At 35.8% G+C, this 17,799-nt stretch overlaps 1 protein-coding gene across 5 annotated transcripts in view; it reads left to right on the plus strand.

Moving 5' to 3' along the window:
- The window catches only part of PLCE1 (phospholipase C epsilon 1), a 144,621-nt gene that overhangs the window by 47,636 nt on the left and 79,186 nt on the right, over positions 1–17,799 (plus strand). For all 5 annotated transcript variants that reach the window (XM_027909440.1, XM_027909455.1, XM_027909461.1 and 2 more), the window contains exon 3: positions 15,139–15,430. In XM_027909440.1, coding sequence (XP_027765241.1) covers positions 15,139–15,430 — 292 coding nt within the window. The remainder of the gene's footprint in view (positions 1–15,138; positions 15,431–17,799) is intronic.

Here is a 17,799-nt window from a genome sequence, read left to right on the forward strand (position 1 = left end):
TCATGTGGTCTTTGATAGATAAATCTTCACAGGCACGTTTCATTGTAGAGGAATGTATTAGTACAATTGATAAAATAATTTTTGGAATATAAAGACTCAATTTTAAAATAGGTTTTAGAATTATGTGTCTCAGATGGAAATTACTTTTTTTCACCACAGGATTGCCCTTTCCTATGCTAGTATTATAATAGATTTATATATTTAATGTAGATTTGGGTTTTGATGGGACCTCTTGTTACAAAAAATGTATGTAAACTTTACCCTCAATGGAATAGTTGTCTTTGATGTCACTCTGAGAAAATAAGGGTCCAGAAATTATCTCTGCTAGTTTATTCTCTACTACAGTAAATATAACCTTTATAACAGTATTTTTTCTGGGTTTTTTTTTTTTTATCCCCTCAAGTTCTTATAGTAGCACTATTTGAAAAAAATTCTTCCTGCATATTCTCAGAATGATGATACTGTGCTCTCTAAAAATCTTTAGAGTGTACTTGTCAAGTTGTAAGTATTTGGGACTTCAGTAAAATGTTGTGCTACTACTAGACTTTCATGGAAACATACAATACTTGCAACATTTTTCCATCCTTCTATGATAATTATTTAAAACGAGAGCAAACAACAGATTTTTGCTTGGTACAAATTTTCCTCCCTCAAGTACATGAATACTTTATTATGTACATGAAAACTTGCTGCAGTTAATTCAAAACAAATCTGTACTCAGCCCTCCCAAAGCTGTTATTTCTCACTAAGGTGAAGCTTTTGTAAAAGTTTAAAGAATCCCAAAATGGGCATGTGTCCTTGTAGATAAATGAGTCGAAGTTTTCTCAACAGTGGTGTGCTAGTATGAAAGAGAAGCTTATAATAGGAATCTAAGTTTTATCCTTCATTTTGAGAGGTTAAGCTTACACACAGGTCACTTATGCATGTAATTCGGTGTAATATAATTGCAATTTATAAAAATGATTACAGTGAGCAGAGTGGCTATGAATTTTCGTAAGGAAGCTCTTGTATATACAAAGTTTAGTTGAAGCTAATGCTAAAGCAAAATAAATCTCATGGATGACTAAACTGTAGTCCCTGGGTCTGTAACAGTCCCCAGAGAATAAGGAAAGTTAATTTAAAATATTTTTGTTCTTCTGGTCTTAAGCCAGATGCCTTAAATTCTGAAAATGAAGCCTCCAGTGACATTCCATTCCAGTGGGAAAAGAAAGGAGAACATATACCCTGGTCCTGCAGAAACTTACTTCATCAACAATTATGAAGTGTAATTTAAATATGGAACTAATGAGCTCTCATTTCTAATCCCTTGTTCCGTCACTCCCTCTTGCTCAATCATTCTCTTCTCTTAGAAGAAGCATATTTACTTTAAAAAACGTGTTTTACATGTGATGAAGGAACTGGAACTTTTGAAAATAGCAGAACATTCGATTATTTATTTTGTGATTTTCAGGGAAGTAGAACTGAACTGGAAATGCAGTTAATGAATCAATGTCCTGTGTTTAGATCTTGGAATTGGCTTCCAAAACTCTATTTGGAGATATCATCAATTTTAACTTCATCATAGTGTTACCATCCTTTCATCTTTTTAGCAGATTCAGATGATACTCAGGAACTCCTTCAGTGACATTTACTTTGGTAGATACAGTTTTATTCTAGTATAGAGTTGTCCCAATTTAAGCATGGCTATTGGTGTATATTAGGTATCTATTATCAAACTTGTATTATAAATTAAAATATGATGTGAAAATTGAATGTACCGTGTTCTACAGGGCAGTTATTAAGTTTAAGGCAGTAGTTGAACACACTATCTGGAAACAAGGAAAACAGGAAGTTATTTCTTTAGCTTACTGCACTGTGTATTAGTAGTTCACACTGCCTTCATATTTTCAGCTTTCCTTAACTTTAGGAACTTTCTGTAGATACAGCACAGTCTTCCTTAGCAGCTAGTGACTAAGCAAATGCATAGTGTTGAAGGTACTACACCCCTAATTCAAGATACCAACATACTTCATTGTAGTGTGATATATTATTGTGATTGCTTAGTTTTAGCTAAAAAATTTGTTCAAAACGTTTACAAGGTAGCCCTTTTTTATTTTTTGGGCGGTTGTCATTAAGTGTTCCTTGTGAGCAGCGATGAATGAAGAGTCAACATCAGTTAAGTAGAATTAGACATGTCATTTAAAAATTAAGTTCAAAGTATCAATATTCTGTTACTTTAGGCAAGCAGTGGTGCCTTTTCTATTCCTGGATAATTAAAAAAAAACCTTAAAGTGGAAAATGCCTCTTTATAGAACAAAGTTATTTTGTTTCATGAAATCATGTTCTGTAGCCTGACCTAAAAGTCTATTAAACAATTCAGTCATGAAAACTCTGAGAATTTCCTGGCCCCTAAGTACTATCCAAAATAATCTTATAATTATTCATGTGACCCTATGAACCCAGCAGCTGAAGTACAAGCAAACAAATAGGCATGGATTCAGTGTCTACAAAATTAGAAAATGAGAACTAAGTTTCCTGTGCTAAGGAAAAGTTGCTGTCATTAGCCATATGCTGTGGATAGGATGCATTAATTTTACAGCTATAATAATCTGCCTACCAATCTTTAACAACAATATCACTTACAATTGGTTATAAATGAAAATATTTAGAGATACAGCAAGGTTCTGTTGCACTTTACATTTATGGAATACTTAGGTTTCTGACTGTAGAACTGTGGACTGTTTCTGATAGATTTGAAAACATCCACTTTTCAATGTAAATCCAAAATGTAGAGTACAATAAAATCTCAATATGAGCCTTTTATGATACAAATAGTAATAGTGATTGTATAACTACAAAGATGGTTTTATTACATGTACTTTGTGTTTGAGCTTTGGCATGTTTTCTCTGAGCTGGAGACCTTTGCAATTCCTTTAGTCACAGGGGTGCAACATTGCACTGTGTAAAAACTGAATTAGCCAGTGCTGTGAACTTTAATCCTTACCATTGATTACCTTGTGAATTTTAATATGAGAGACACAGGAATGGAACAGACTGTATGATTTCTGAATCAGTTATTTAGGTATATGTATTAAAGTATTACTTTTAAAGAACAGGTAAAGCCAGAGTTTTGCAGAAGTAGCTATAGTGAACTTTGACAAATGGATAAGATTCTAGAAAGAAGATGAAAAACCAAATATATAAGGGATGGTGAGGCATGGTCTTCAACAGCCAGAATTTTGAGGTTTTCTTTTTGGTTCTTTGTTTCTAAGATGGTCACATTGACAGGAGATCTCTTAAGTGTATTTTTTTTTTTTCTGTACCGTGTGTTACCTCTCATACTTATTGACAGTTTGTAATTCAGGAAGCTCATCTTTCAAATTTGTTTAAATAATCACTTCACATGAGTGGGAATGCAGCTATTTATAAATGTATGAGTTCTGTGGAAGCCTTTTCTCAAATGGGAAGTTGTTACTAAGGTACAAAACCATAGAGATTTCTGCCTGTACCTGATGTGCAGTGGGGCTCTTTTGTTCATTTCTTTGAGAAAATCTAGACTTGCTATCATGCCACATATAGAATAATAGTTTAAAAAAAAAGACGTGGGAAGGTGGCTGTTGGGTTCCTCTACTTTGATTGCTCAGTATTCACCTGTCTTGAATGCACTTATCACACCGTCAGTATTTCGGAAAAGAAAAATATGAACGTGCTGCCCGTTTGAAATGTTTATTGACCTAGTTGAAATAATTTTTTTCTACCTTTGAAGAAGTACACCTCCAAGGGTATATTAAATAGAGGGGTTTCATGGCTTCTGCTAGAATTTTGTACTATTTTTTACTTTAACTCAGTGATCCATTGCAACGTAGCATCCCATTACAGTTTGAAGTACCGAAGGTGTATGGTGAAAATTTGCATCTCTCAAGTTGAAATTATTAAATCATGACACATTTATTATTCTAATGTCTGTGTGGTTGAACTGTGAATTATTTCAGTCTGCTTTCTGACAAGGAGTTTTAATCCTAATTAATCTATTTTATATAATGTACTTAGCTACAGTAAAACTTCTATGCTGAATTGAAAAGTCAACCTGCTAGTCTTTTTCTTGTTCTAAGTATTTTATGTAACACACCTGTGAAGTTTTATATTAATGACTTTTTTTTCATCAGTAGGACATATCAAAAGTTATTATTAAAATATATTTTTAAGAAGTGGTAATGTGGGAGGCATATACTTTTGTGTTAAACGCACTAGAGGCAATTTTGAAAGCTGCTAACTCAAGAAATTCCAATCCACATGATCAGGTATTCAAAGATGTGATCCACATCAGACTAGTAAAGCTGTCAGCTTTTCATTAAAAATCCCAAGGTGTGCTTTAGTTATGTGGAAATAACAGAGATGTTTGAATAGATTAATTTAATTTATTTAGTTACTAAGACAGCATATTGTTTTTAAGTTAATTTTTTGTTGGAAGTTTGGAGGAAGTAAATAAACACTCAGGAAATAAAAAGAATACTGGCAAGATGAAGAATTGATAAAGGTAAAACGGTAAACAGAAATTTAACTCCAAATAAGCTGAGAAGTACTACAAAAATATAAATATTATGATTTAAAATGAAAAAGGTTAGCAAATGAACTTAGTAATAAAATAATTAATAACTATTAAGAGAGATATTTTTTCACATACACTTTTGTACCAACAGAAGTATAAATAGCTGACCTGTCTGACCAGAAAGTGATATTTTTGTCCTTTTCTGGGTAAGACTACAGGGGTCTCTCTCACTGGCAAGGGCATTGTTTCACATTGCTGGAAAATGACGTGAAGAGCTTCTATGTTGTGTTTGGTGTCATCCTTTCATTTTCTCCTTAATCAAACTGAAATTTCAAGTAGTATGGAAAATCTTTCAACTGACAGTTAATTAATGCCTTGTCTCAAACCTCTATTTTATATCTTAGGTTGATTCTTCTTTGTAGTTATTTGAATCTAAAGTATATTAACTGGCATGATTCTTTAAAAGCAGGATTCTCTGGACTTGGAGATGCTGTGTTAAATATGTATTCCCATTAGACCAAACTGCCTTTTCTGTCTTTCAAATCTGTAGAGTCCCTCTTTCCTTTGGTAAGGGCTGTTAAAATTAGTAATGTTACCTTATAGAAATAGAAAATTAGTAAGTAGTAGCAACCAAGTTTTATCAAAAGTGAAGATGATGACTTGTTGGAAGTCTGGACCTGCTGTTTTAGTTTCTGGTGATAAATAAATCCAACTCTCAAATACATTTTTTAAAAACTGCATCATCATTTTTGTATGATAACAAATGAAAAAAATTCCCTACTGAAGACAGTGGTCATGTAGCAGAGCTGAATAGGGGTGGCTGATAGTATTTCTGAAGAACGATGAACTGTGTTTAAGGATTGCCTATGCAAGATAGTTTCATCCTCATTAAATTCAGTTTCAGCTCCTTGAAATTATCTCATCCTTAACAGGATGCAATTCATAAGAAATATTGGCTGGTGATGTAATGCACATTCTGTAATTGAAGTTGAAGCTGTACAAAGTTCAAAGAACATCAGTAAATGAATATTGGTATTTGGGCACATCTGTGCTGGTTCGCTCTTTTGGCAGCCTTCCAGCTGCCATCAAGGGGGCTCTCCATGTTACCAGGGTCAGCTCATCTGTTTGCCCGTGTGTCCTCTGCTACTCTGTGCCATTTTGCCCAGTTACAACTTCCTGTCTAGAATTTAATACACAGCAAAAATTGCTGTTGAGTAAGTGAGCATTATTGCTCGGTAGCACAGTACTGTTGTCTTGCACTCTGTCCTGACATTGTGAAGATCTTCATCTCCCTCATCCTTGAAGAGTGCATTAAAGTTTGAAAAGTCTTTGAGAACAGACAGCGCAACAAGGATGTTGATAAGACAACTGCTGGAAGGGTATCCAGGGAGGGCAGAAAAGCAAAGGAAAGTATCTGGGTCTCCCACAGTGACAATCCCTCTGTGAGATTGGACATTATTAGAAAAGCCGTGAGTGAATTATGATTATGTTGGGACAAGCATTGACCCCTATGATGAAGAGGTGCCTGAAGACCGTTATTTCTTTCCTGTGATGTGTTCTTTCCTTCAGATGTGTAAGGGCAGACTGTGATACACACACCTTCTCCACCAGCTGTACACACCCTGCCCCAGAGAGAGCAACTTCCTTTTGACTCAGTGGATTTATTCCTATTGTAAGCAGAAAGTGATAGTATATGCTAGACTGTATCTTGGCATCATGTCCACTCCTATCCCCCTCACCAGTTGCTGGGAAGTGAGGGTATAAAATACAGAGTTTGCTTTTATTCAATGCCCACAATTGCAAATTATGCGAAGATAGATCTTTTTTGTAAAATCACAGTCTTGTTAAATGCATTGAAAAAAAAAGATAATAATAAAACATAATGCAAAAAAAGAAAAAAAAAAGTCCCCAAACCCAACAAAAAACTAAAGGAAAACCCCGCTGTAGTTAATTTTACTGTATTTCCTTTTTTTCTTTTTTTACCGACTCCTATTGACTGCATTCAAAGCATAGAATTGTAGAATATCCAGAGTTGGAAGGGACCCACAAGGATCATCAAAGTCCAGCTCCTGGCCCTGCACAGGACCATCCCCAAGAATCACACCATGTGACTTAGAGCATTATCTAAACCTTTCTTGTACTCTGTCAAGCTTAGTGCTGTGACCACTTCCCAGAGAGCCTGTTCAAGTGCCCAACCACCCTCTGTGTGAAGAACCTTTTCCTGATATCAAACCTAAACCTCCCTTGACAGCTTTATGCCATCCCCTAAGGTCCTGTCACTGGTCAGCAGAGAGGAGAGATCAGTGTTTGCATCTCCTCTTCCTCTTACAAGGAAGTTGTAGACTGTGATGAGGTGAACATGCCAAGTGACCTCAGCCACTCCTTGTATGACTTTTTCTCTAGGCCCTTCAGTATCTTCAGCATCCTTAATGCAACCATGCTCAAATTTCAGCTATCTACTCTGAAATATTGCCCTTTGTCTTTCCTGATGCTTCCATGCTAGTGTGCTGCTGCAGTGAACAAATCTTTCCATTTCTTGCATTCTCAAAGCAGTTCCTGTTTTTCCTCCTTATGGTGTCCCAGGCAAAAGATGAACAACACCACCCTGAACATGCCTGAACCACCTTATAATAAATACTGCATTTTTCAAGTACTGGGCAAACCTGTAGTGGTATTGATTACTGTGTGTATGTATTCGAGGAAGGCTTTCTCTCCCTACCTCTGCCCCCTGTGCCCCAAGACAACACAGTATTTCTAGTATCTGAGGTACACTTCAGATTGTACCATAGTACTGTATTCTTTTATTTTCTTGGAAGTTTTTTCAAATATAGAACAACATTTCAGCAGACTAGGGATATTTTAAGGAATTTTTCCATCACAGAAAGTAACATCTCAGCAGTCGAGAGATTCTGTTTAAGCACCGTGTGAAAATACATATAGGGGGCCAGATATGAGCAAGTTAAGATGTTAACCCCTGATATTCTGAACAGTGTTTACTGAATTGCATGTATTTCACTGTAAATATATGTTTATAGCTCCATCTTTCTTGCTGATCAGTTGTCAAAACAGCCCTTTACTTCTATTTCTTAAGCACAAATGCAAACCTGCACCAAATGGTTGTATTTTGGCAAGAGTTACTTCAGGTGATGACAGTTCTTATTCTCCTGTTGGTAAAACTGCAGGCAGGCTGGATGGCAAGTGCCATTGCTGAAACTACTGTCAGTTCTGCTTTGTGGGGCAGGTGTTGGCTTGCAAAGCCACCTGAAGGGTGACATTCAAATACATCTCTAAAAACTGTTGAGTATGAAGAACATGTGTATGGAGAAGTCTATTTAACATTTCATTTTATTTTATGACTGTTCATACTTTAAGAATGTTGTCTGATAGCCACAAAAGTTGGATCATGAGATGCTGGGAGAGGATCTCTGGGAATTTTTGAGTTTGACGCCAACTTGCAAAACTGCAGTTGCTTCCAGATAGCTGTTTCCATGTTTGCTGCAGTGCACCTAGGGATACACTGCAATGGAGTGTCATGATAAACAAGAAATCAGAGAAGCTTGAGATAGGTAGTGAATCTCTTGCAAGTTTCAGTGATGGTACAATTTAGTAAAGCTTGTGCATGACTGTTTGTCATCATCCACTTCATCTTGAATAGTAAGTTAGGAATTGAATTTAGTTGACCACAGATTTTAGCTGTAGCCCTACTTGTTCATAAGAACAGAATTCTTGTACAGAAATACCAGAACTCAGTGAGATGCATAGCCAGAAATTTGATCAGATCTCTTGACTTGTGCTTATTTGGTCACAGGCAGCTAAATACCATGAAGAAGATAATGTTCTAAGAGTCTAAATGTCTAGCTTTTGTACTCCAAACACTGAAAAATGCCTACCAAAATGTTAAATTTCTTGAAAGGATTTCTGAGGGCCTCACCTACTGGATTGCTGAAGTGAACAAGAGTTCTCAGTGAACTAAGAAATAGTGCCACCAGAGCAGACCTTTCTGCTGTTAGAGCATTGTCTTTGTCAAACACAGTAATATCCCTTGGCATTGAACAACCTGCACAACCATTTTAGATATGGGGCTCTGGCCATGTCTTCTTGATAATAGAAACACAACAGAAAGAAAGACAAGTGTATACATTATTCTAAGCATAACAGAAAATGCATTTAGTGTTTATATGTCAGTTCTTGTAATCGATACATAATCAGAAATTGTCACAAGAGTTTCATATATTAGAAAGCCCAGGAATTAAAGATGTCTTTTTTTCTGAAAATCAGAGAAGTATACACACTAAAATTGTGGTACCCCTTTCTTTTTCTTCCATGAAAGTCATGTAGGAATTGTCAGTCTTTGATCTTTTTGAGTGCAGAACATTTGTAGTGAGACACAATTGAACCCTGTACTTGGTCACGTTCAGTGTCTCCTGCTGTTACTTTCTTCATTTTTTTTTAAATTAATTTTGTAACTGGAAGCTTTTGAACCCATACTTAATGTATAATAACATTCAACTTCTGTCCTGGAACAGCTTAACTGTCCTGAAACCAAAAGATGTTGTAAAATTGTCAAAAAAATAAAAAAAGGTACATTTATCACTTTTTTTCTTAATTTTTTTTTTTTAAGAAGAGTTGTTTATTTGTAATTTTGCCGAAGAGTTGACTTTTTGCAGAGAAAGTTTGAATTGGAATGATGTTGCTTGCAGATGTTTGTTAGCTTGCTGTTTAATATAAAATACATTTCCTTTTAGGTACATCTTTCATTTGTGTTTTGTTGCTATTAAAATAATTTTCAAAATTTTAGTTAGTGGCTTTAGCAGCAGTAGCAATAGAAGATAGGATACAACTGCCTTTGCTGTAGATTTTAAAGTGTTCTTTTATGAAGAGATTATTTTTTCCCTTGACATTGCAGACACCCATCTGTGCAGAATCTGGTCTCTTTTCTGTCTTCTGAACTAAATTTTGTTGTGAATTTCTCTGCAGAGGCTCCTGAGCTTTGTGAGAGTGCAGAAAGGAAGCTGATGAAGGAAGCACTGTAACTAGTTTCAGTAGTGCTGTAAGCAAAAGTGCACACAAACAAGTAAACTTTCTCAGAAATGGGATCTCTGGCTTAGGCAGGTCTGTGAAATGGGAAATTTGTTTGGAGCTGGTTTAAGATGGAAAGCCACAGTGCTTTTCCAGGATGTCCAAGTGTCATTGTACGTGGAATGATTACTCAGACTAGATAACTGTAAATGAAGAGTGGAGTATTTGCTGTACTAAATAGTGTGATTCATTTCTATTTTTGCACAGCAAGACTTATTTTTGAAACTATTGAACTAGATTAAAAACAAGGGCAGTAATTATTCTCTTTTGAGCTAGAAATCTGTATGGGTTCTCAAGACTTGCCTTTGAATCCCGGATCAGTGGCAAACTTTTCTTCGTAGATTTCATCATTTCTGCAGATCCCAATTGACAGTTGTTTGTTCCAGCATCTGTGAAAATCAAGTGGTTAACAACATTATTCAGGGAGTATTTAAATGAGTGATTATCTCATGATGAACTAGCTCAAAGATAAATGTTGAAAATGTTCATGTCCAAAGTGGCTTTTGTATTTGTAACTAAAAGAAATGTTCCTTGGACTGCTAGCCTCACTCTTGTTTAAGCAGAATAATGTTGGGTGCTGCTTTTAGATTATTTAGATGAGCAATATTGCAGGTAAGAATGTTGGGGAAAGTAATTTATTAATAGGAAAGTCGTTACAAAATTTGTTTATTTCCACTTCTAATACCTTTTTTTTCCAAAAGTTGCTAATATTAAGGAGTAATAGGAGAATGAAAGAATACTTTAATTTTTGTTTAAAAAACCCTGCCCCACAATATCCCAATATCCTTAGAAAGAACTGAGCACTGACAAGTGCTGTCTCTGCATAGGCAACAACACTACAAAAAAGCATTTTGTAATGTATTGTGAGTCTGTACTTTCGCAGTGATCTTGAGATGTCATGAGCTAGTCATTGTGAGTATGGTCGTAACATGAAGGAGATAAAGCTGAGAAAACCCAATACTTCAAAAATTTGACTGTCACCATCACCTCTTTTTTTAATTTTATTAGTAAATGCTCCAAAGTGTGATGCTGAAGTTCCATCTTGTAAGACATAAAACTGAAGTATTGATCAACTCTGCATTAATGCCTCATTCTTTTGTTCTGAGCAAATTCTGGTATGTTTGAATGACATAGTAGAATTAATACATGTAAAAGCAATTGGAATGGTCCTTGGTCATATCTTCCAAGAGATCATTGTTAGCTTCATTTAGTCAATATTAGTAAGGGTTTTCTTCTGAAAAACCTGCAGGGACAAAATGAAAAATCACCATCAGAATTTCCTCATTTTAATGTAATTTTTCTTGGAACAGAGCAAATTTGGAAAGAGCAGCATTTCCTGTGATGCTAATTGTGTTTAGACTTGTATGTTCTGTAAAACCTTTGTGTTTTCGAAGGAGATATTTAGGTGATCTTCAAGACATACTGTCGTGACTGTTATTACCTGTTAATATACCATTCTGGCTTACAGGCATTTAAAATTGCTTAAAAAACATGCAACAAAGGAAGGATTTGTGTTGCAGGAAGGCTGTGCATGGACTGTCTGCAGCCCTTCTAACACTCTGTAGTGAACAACCAGGAAATCAGACTGAAATGCATAGTACCAACTGAGCATACACCTTCATTCTGGTCTTTTAGGATATATTGATAGATGCTTTTAGAGACAATTTGGACAGATGCAGTAAAGTATTAAAGCCCCATTATTCCCTATTTTCTCTTATTTTTATGATGTATCAATAAGCATAATTTTTCATGATTTTTCTTTGCGATGAACTTCTTGGGTGCACATATTCTTTGTTATTATTATAAAGTTAGAGAAATTAAGCTTGCTTCCTTATAATGGGAATTTTTGGTGGGAATAATTCTAGTTTCTGGGATAACGTGCCTCCAAGTTTTAAGCTAAATACCTGAGGCCGAAAAAAATATGCCAAGAAAACATCACAATAAAAGATGCCTGTATGTTTAAGTAAGAAATCAGAACAAAATTATTTTTTATGAACTGCCATATCCAATATTTGCACTACAGCAGCACCCTTGAACTCCAGCTAAATTTTGGGGGAATATCTCTCATAAACTGTAGGGCAATAAGGGGCTACAGTGTTTAGGTTTCTGCCATTTCTATGTAGTAAGCCTATAGTAATGTGTATGGAGGAAAGGACATATTGCAATTTGCAGTTGCAGTTATGATTAAACAGGAAAAAAGTAAGAGAAAAATAAGGAATAGTTTCAAGGCTGCCATGAGTTACTTGTTCTTATAGTTATTTTTAAAGATATTTTTAATATCTTGACAAAATATGTCTGTTGTCACTGTAAGAAAGTTTTATTGCCTGAAGGTTATCAATCAGTTAACTTGCAGATACCAATTTAAGTTGCTACAAGCAAAACTAAGGTTTTTTTAAAGTAAAGTTTTGATGATTTATTGCATGCGTTATTAAGAGCTGAAAAATCTATTTTTCCATTTATTTTCCAAATATGGACTTGGTTGTAGGATGGAATTCTGCCTGAATTTAATCTTTATTTTAATGCTAATTTTTGGTTGAATTCAAGGGCATTTTTTTTTTCGGTAGTAGTATGAAAAGTTTTATGTTGAAAATAATTTTCATTTTCCTTTTACTTACGATTAAAATCTGCCTAAAAAAATAGAAAAAAGTAAAAATCCATTGAAGCCATAGTATACTTCCATTGGAATACTGTTGTATTAGTATGTGGAGTTTCCTGTTTCAGCTGAGAAAAGAAAAAGCGTTAGAAGACATGTTTTTATTGTCCAAAGTAAATCTTGAATTGCTAGAGTTGCATATAAATGTTACCGTTTACATGTGTGCTCGTTACGGTACACTTAATATCACAACATTTTTAGATTCAGATACTGTCCCGAGTTTCTTCTGAGGTACTGCTTGATATGTAGTAGGTGAGACATGGCAGCATCAGACTGCAGATGGCTTTGGAACCTTTATTTGATGTGTAAGGCAAAAATGAATCGGGAGTGATATGCCCTTGTGAACCTTTGCTTTTTGACAGGTAACTGTCAGTTTAGTGCTGTATTTCACTGCTTTTGGTTCGTGTTTAGTTACATTAGCCATTCTTTGGTAGTGATGTGGATCAATATTAAGCCATCTGCAAGGACGGACTATAAGCCCTGGCTTGGAATAAACTTCTCTGTCTCCCAGGCAAGATTAAGTTTCCTCAATTGCCTGCTGTGATCTTTCTGAAAGGTGATTTCCTCTCTTAGTTTACCTGAGGGATATGTTGCAATTCTGATTGTTTCAGTTCTTTGCAGTGGCTGACAAGTATACACATTGTATTTTTTCGTAACCTCATCGTGTATAGCAGAGGTAACACCTGCAGAACTTTAATATATGAAAGCAAACAGAATTTGAAAATGTTACGTGAAGTGCAGAGTCTTTTGAGACAGCTAGTGCCCTGAAGTCTACTTTATACAGAAGAGATTAACACCATTATTCTATGTATAATCTCTCCAGCAAAACACTGTCGCCTACTTCTGTCAACAAATGGTTTCTTTGCTTTGGCAGCTGAAAGAAATTTTAGTTGTGTAGGCAACAGAACATGCCTTTATAAGTTGCAGAACCCAATTTTAAAAATATTTTGGATGGTAACTGCAGTTTTGAGAAGTTAAATTATATTCATTAACTAAATATTTTTTTAAACAAGCTAAAAAGACTAATTATGTCTGCTGTGTGTGACACACTCATAATCCAGGCACAAGGGCAGGTTTACTGTTTCACAGTACACCTTTTGGAATGGTACTGTTCCTTACAGACACTTACCTGACTAAAAGGTCTGCACGTATCCCATCCATTTTGAGTGCACTTTCTTTCTGAATAGAGATATGTACTTGATGACAGTCTGAGTCCATAAAATTTATATACCAAAAAAAAAGGAAGATAAAGGTGCTCAAGCAGAGGTGTGATATTTCTAGAAGCCTCAGACCAAACAAGTTCTGGAATATTTTCAGGGAGAGGGCAAAAGCCATATTTTAATGGAATAGAGTTACACAGCCATAGTCAACATGTGAAAGTTTTTGGTTTTTATTTTGTGTTAATAAATATATCAGTGTTCTTTTTCAAAAAATTGAATTACATTACTAGTTAATAATTATATTTTCAATATAAAATTTTACTGTTTCCCCAAGAAATGGTTAATACAAAAATTAAAGCTCAAATGACAAATATGTGCTTTAATATACTGGATTGTATTTGATATTCTGCAGTTTGTTTACCTCGATGAAAGAATTACATCATCATTCACAGCTTCTGGTACTGGAGGGTCAGATCTCTTGTGGGAGCAGGGCATTGGAACCCTCATCATTTACATGGCAGAGCAGATCCCAGTCTCAGGGTAGAAGTGGATGGGTGTGCAGATCCCTGTCCTGGGAGCCACTTCACTCCTTGGATACGTGGCTGGGCACGTGTGTGTCCTGTGGTGAGGCTCCAGTGCCTCTGACGCGTGGCGCGCACGGACTGTGCAAACAGTTTCTTATCATCTGACTGAGCACATGTGTGCTTGCTTTGTAGGACTGGATGCTGTTTTGCTGTTTCTGCCATGTTGATGAATAGCTGTAATTTGTTTATGTATGGGGAAAGGATGGCAATGAGAAACAAGGCATTAATTACAAAAAAGTGTCATGAAGTCATCAGCTTGTTTCTTCTCCACGTGTAAGAACTGATGGGGAACAACCTCATCAGAATTGTCGTAGCGCCTGTCCTAGTGACAGCTATAATGACCTTTCCCTGTGTTAATTTTTAGTTTGGTAGTTTGCACTTTGTAATTACAAAGCACAGATCATTGAAACAAATTATTAATGTTAATCAGTAAGTCAGCATACAAGAATGAAAAGAATCAAGGCTCTCCTTGTATACTAAATGAAAAGATTTCTTCCAGATTCTTGCTTTGATCATTAGACTCTTTTAAATAAGCAAACATTACTTAGTTGCTAAGCCACAGGCTGAAGCTCATTAGTGTGTTATCACAAATATTGGAAAAAGAGTACTAAACCAATATTAGATAGAGGACCTGTGCGTAGGCTGGAAGTAATGCAATGAACGTGACACCAGAACATTTTGAAAGAGGGCTCACAGTGCTTAAAACCATTTATGTTTGCAAAACCCCACCCCACTCAGCAAGAAAAAGTGCCAACCCTGAGTTGATCTGTTTTTTCTGCTACTGATATCTCTAAGAGTTTTCTGGAAGTACAGCAGATTTAATAGTCTTATAAACAATTTTATGCATATTCTTTACTTCAAATATTGACCAGGTATATTGATGTGACCTTATGGTTATCCTTAAAACTGATTTTCATTAGAATGATCGTAACCATAGATTGAAAGCCAGAATGACATCTTATTCAAATACCCTTTTTGGGAACCCAACTCAATCCTAACAAACCAGTTTTGGATACATAGATATTGCAGGTTACTGAATTTTACAAGAATTCACGGTCATTTGGAATTTTTTGGTGTTCTATGTATTATCTTAAGCAAATGAACTAACAGTCCATGCTTTTGCATTCTTCACAGATCTTCAGTACAGTGAGAGAAGAAGAGGAAGGAGCAGAAGATATTTTTGAATATATTCCTCATCTTCTGAGAAAGCTCCCAACGTTTGTTAAAGTCTATATTTGCAAAGACGATGGGTTTTGTGTAAAACCATGTGTAGCAGATGCTTACTGTCAGTATCGTGCCACTTTGCAGAGGACTGCACTCTCTAACTATATAACTGGTGCTTTACTAGAAGCAACTACATCATTAGGAGCAAGAAGTGGGCTTTTAAATATCTTCGGAGGATCAACTGGAAGAACAATGCTTAAAGGTAAGAAGATTTTTTTTTTTACCCCTATCCACTTTAGGTATAGTGTGATTTGCAAAATTATTAATACTATATAATATTTTGTAGTTTATGTACTCATATACAAAGTTCAGATAAAAAAGGTTTTCATGTTTTCAAATACTTTCCTTTGCAATCACTATGTGTCATGATAACTGTGTTAGTTTAATAAACTAAAATGCATGCTAAACTGAAAAGAGTCTTATTACAAAACAAATATCTTTTCAGTTTTTTTTTCTTGTTGGAATCTGTTTTTCCTGCATCCAAATTTAATACCTAAGCAATTGTTTTTAGGGTGTTCCTCATTTACTAAGTGCTTCTGCTCATGAGCTGAGTTAGTTCAGGACCTGAGAATGGAGCATATACACTATGTGGTTATTATTGTTGTCATTATGTAACTAGCTGTCAGTATAGCACTGTGTGGTTAAGTCTGTACAATTCGCTGTTGATTTATTGTTGGTCTTTTTTTGGATCCATCATTGGATCATTTCAAATAATGCGGGTATTGTGTATTTGGAAAATGCCAGTTGGAGGATGGATGTTGCATACTAAATTTCCATGCTGACCATCTTCCTGTGTAGTAAGAATACCCGTATTTGATTTAGTTTGATTGGTTTTGGAAGTTAAACAGATAAAAGCAATTCTTGGTACAAATGCATTGCAATAAAAGATGGTTTTGCACAGATGGTACCTATATTATCAGTTAATTTTTAATTAATACCTGGAATATTTCATAAGTTACTCAAGCATTTGGAGTTTTATCATCATCTTATACACCCTAACAAAAGGATGTTGCATGTCAGTCGTACAATGGTAGAAGTGATGCTTGTGGATATTATGGTTTGCCCAACTTTAACAGGAATATGGCCAAATTAGTGCATAATTCTCAGTGTAGTTGCTTAAACAGTGCAGATACTGTCCTAATTTTTACCAATAATGGTATAGCTTATGCTTGGATATGGTTGTCTTATTTTTATCTGCAAGAGTGTCCCTTTCTAGTTTTGATTAGTCTCTCTTTAGGTGAATCAAATTGCAGAGAGAGACAGTAAAACATTTTAAGAAGGACAGGTACAGATGGCAAACTGTAGCATCTGAGTAAATTTCAGTAGTACGTTGAGCAGCGTTACTAAGCTTCACATACCCTCGTTGTCTGTGGGAGACAGAGATATATCCAGTACAGTGTCCTATTTTGGTAGGGTTTTCCTTTTTATTTTGTTTGGGTTTTATTTGTTCTGGGCAGATGAATGCTTTAGAAGAATAAACATGTACATTCCTGTGACAGCCGGAAAGCAAGGTTAAAAGAACTGAGTTGTGCTTCAGAACTGAGCTTTGAAACTGGAAGCAGCAGCAGATTCCCTGATCTGCTGATATGGCTGCATCTTTTTATGGAGGCTGGACATGAGTGACTGCACGAGTGCTCTGTGTACCAGCACACTTTGCACTGCACGGTTTGGGGACCTCTGTGGTGGCAGTGTTACGTGGTGTACATTTTTGTTGTTGGATTCTGAGCCAAAGGATGTGAGACATTAGAGAAAAAGCTGAGGTCTGGAACTTGAATTGCAATTCCGCTGACAACCTGTGTAGATAGTAGAGGTTGTATTTACTGTAGTGGTCCAGGCATAATTTACTGTACTGGTCTCTGCTGAGGAAGTCTATGCTGCAGTTTTAGGATATTGAAGTTTTCTGATGTGGAAGGTTCATGCTCAGTTATATTGTGGTGATTTAAATATCTGAAAAATGACAGAGTCCTCTCTAAAAGCATTTACAGAGCGTTACTTGATGATGTTACTATCTGAGCCATTAGCATTAGCAAGGAACCCAGCTGTATTCTGAATTCAGAATTGCAGTTATCATTCATGAGTGTGAACCCTCTAAGAAAGAAATTTCCCTGTCCATATAGATTGATAAGAAGGTTATTTGTATCTGTCCAACATCCTCTCATGTGGCTGAATTTAACCTCAACCATAAGCTAGTAGTTGTTTGGAGGCATCGAAAATGGAATATATTGATTCTGGTGCAGTTTAACATTTGTTGTGGTTAAACAGTTTTTGTGGTTTAACTCTGATAAGTAGCACCGTGCTGCCACTCACTCCCCAACAATGGGATGAGGGAGAGAATCAGAAAGGTAATAGTGCAAAAATGCATAGACTGAGCTGCAGACAGTTTAGTACATAAAGGAGAAGTCATGTGCACAAGCCAAGCAAAATAAAGAATTAATTCATTACTTCCTATCAGCAGGTAGGTGTTTAACCCTTTCTGTGAAAGCAGGGCTCCATCATGTGTAACAGCTTCTTGGGAAGGCAGAGACTGTAACTACAAATGTCCTTCCTACGATTTCCATCATGCTGAGCATG

The sequence above is a fragment of the Empidonax traillii genome, unplaced genomic scaffold, assembly GCF_003031625.1.
Source record: "Empidonax traillii isolate 1590-97213 ecotype Southwest subspecies unplaced genomic scaffold, ASM303162v1 scaffold27:size3997909, whole genome shotgun sequence".
Taxonomy (NCBI): Eukaryota; Metazoa; Chordata; class Aves; order Passeriformes; family Tyrannidae; genus Empidonax; species Empidonax traillii.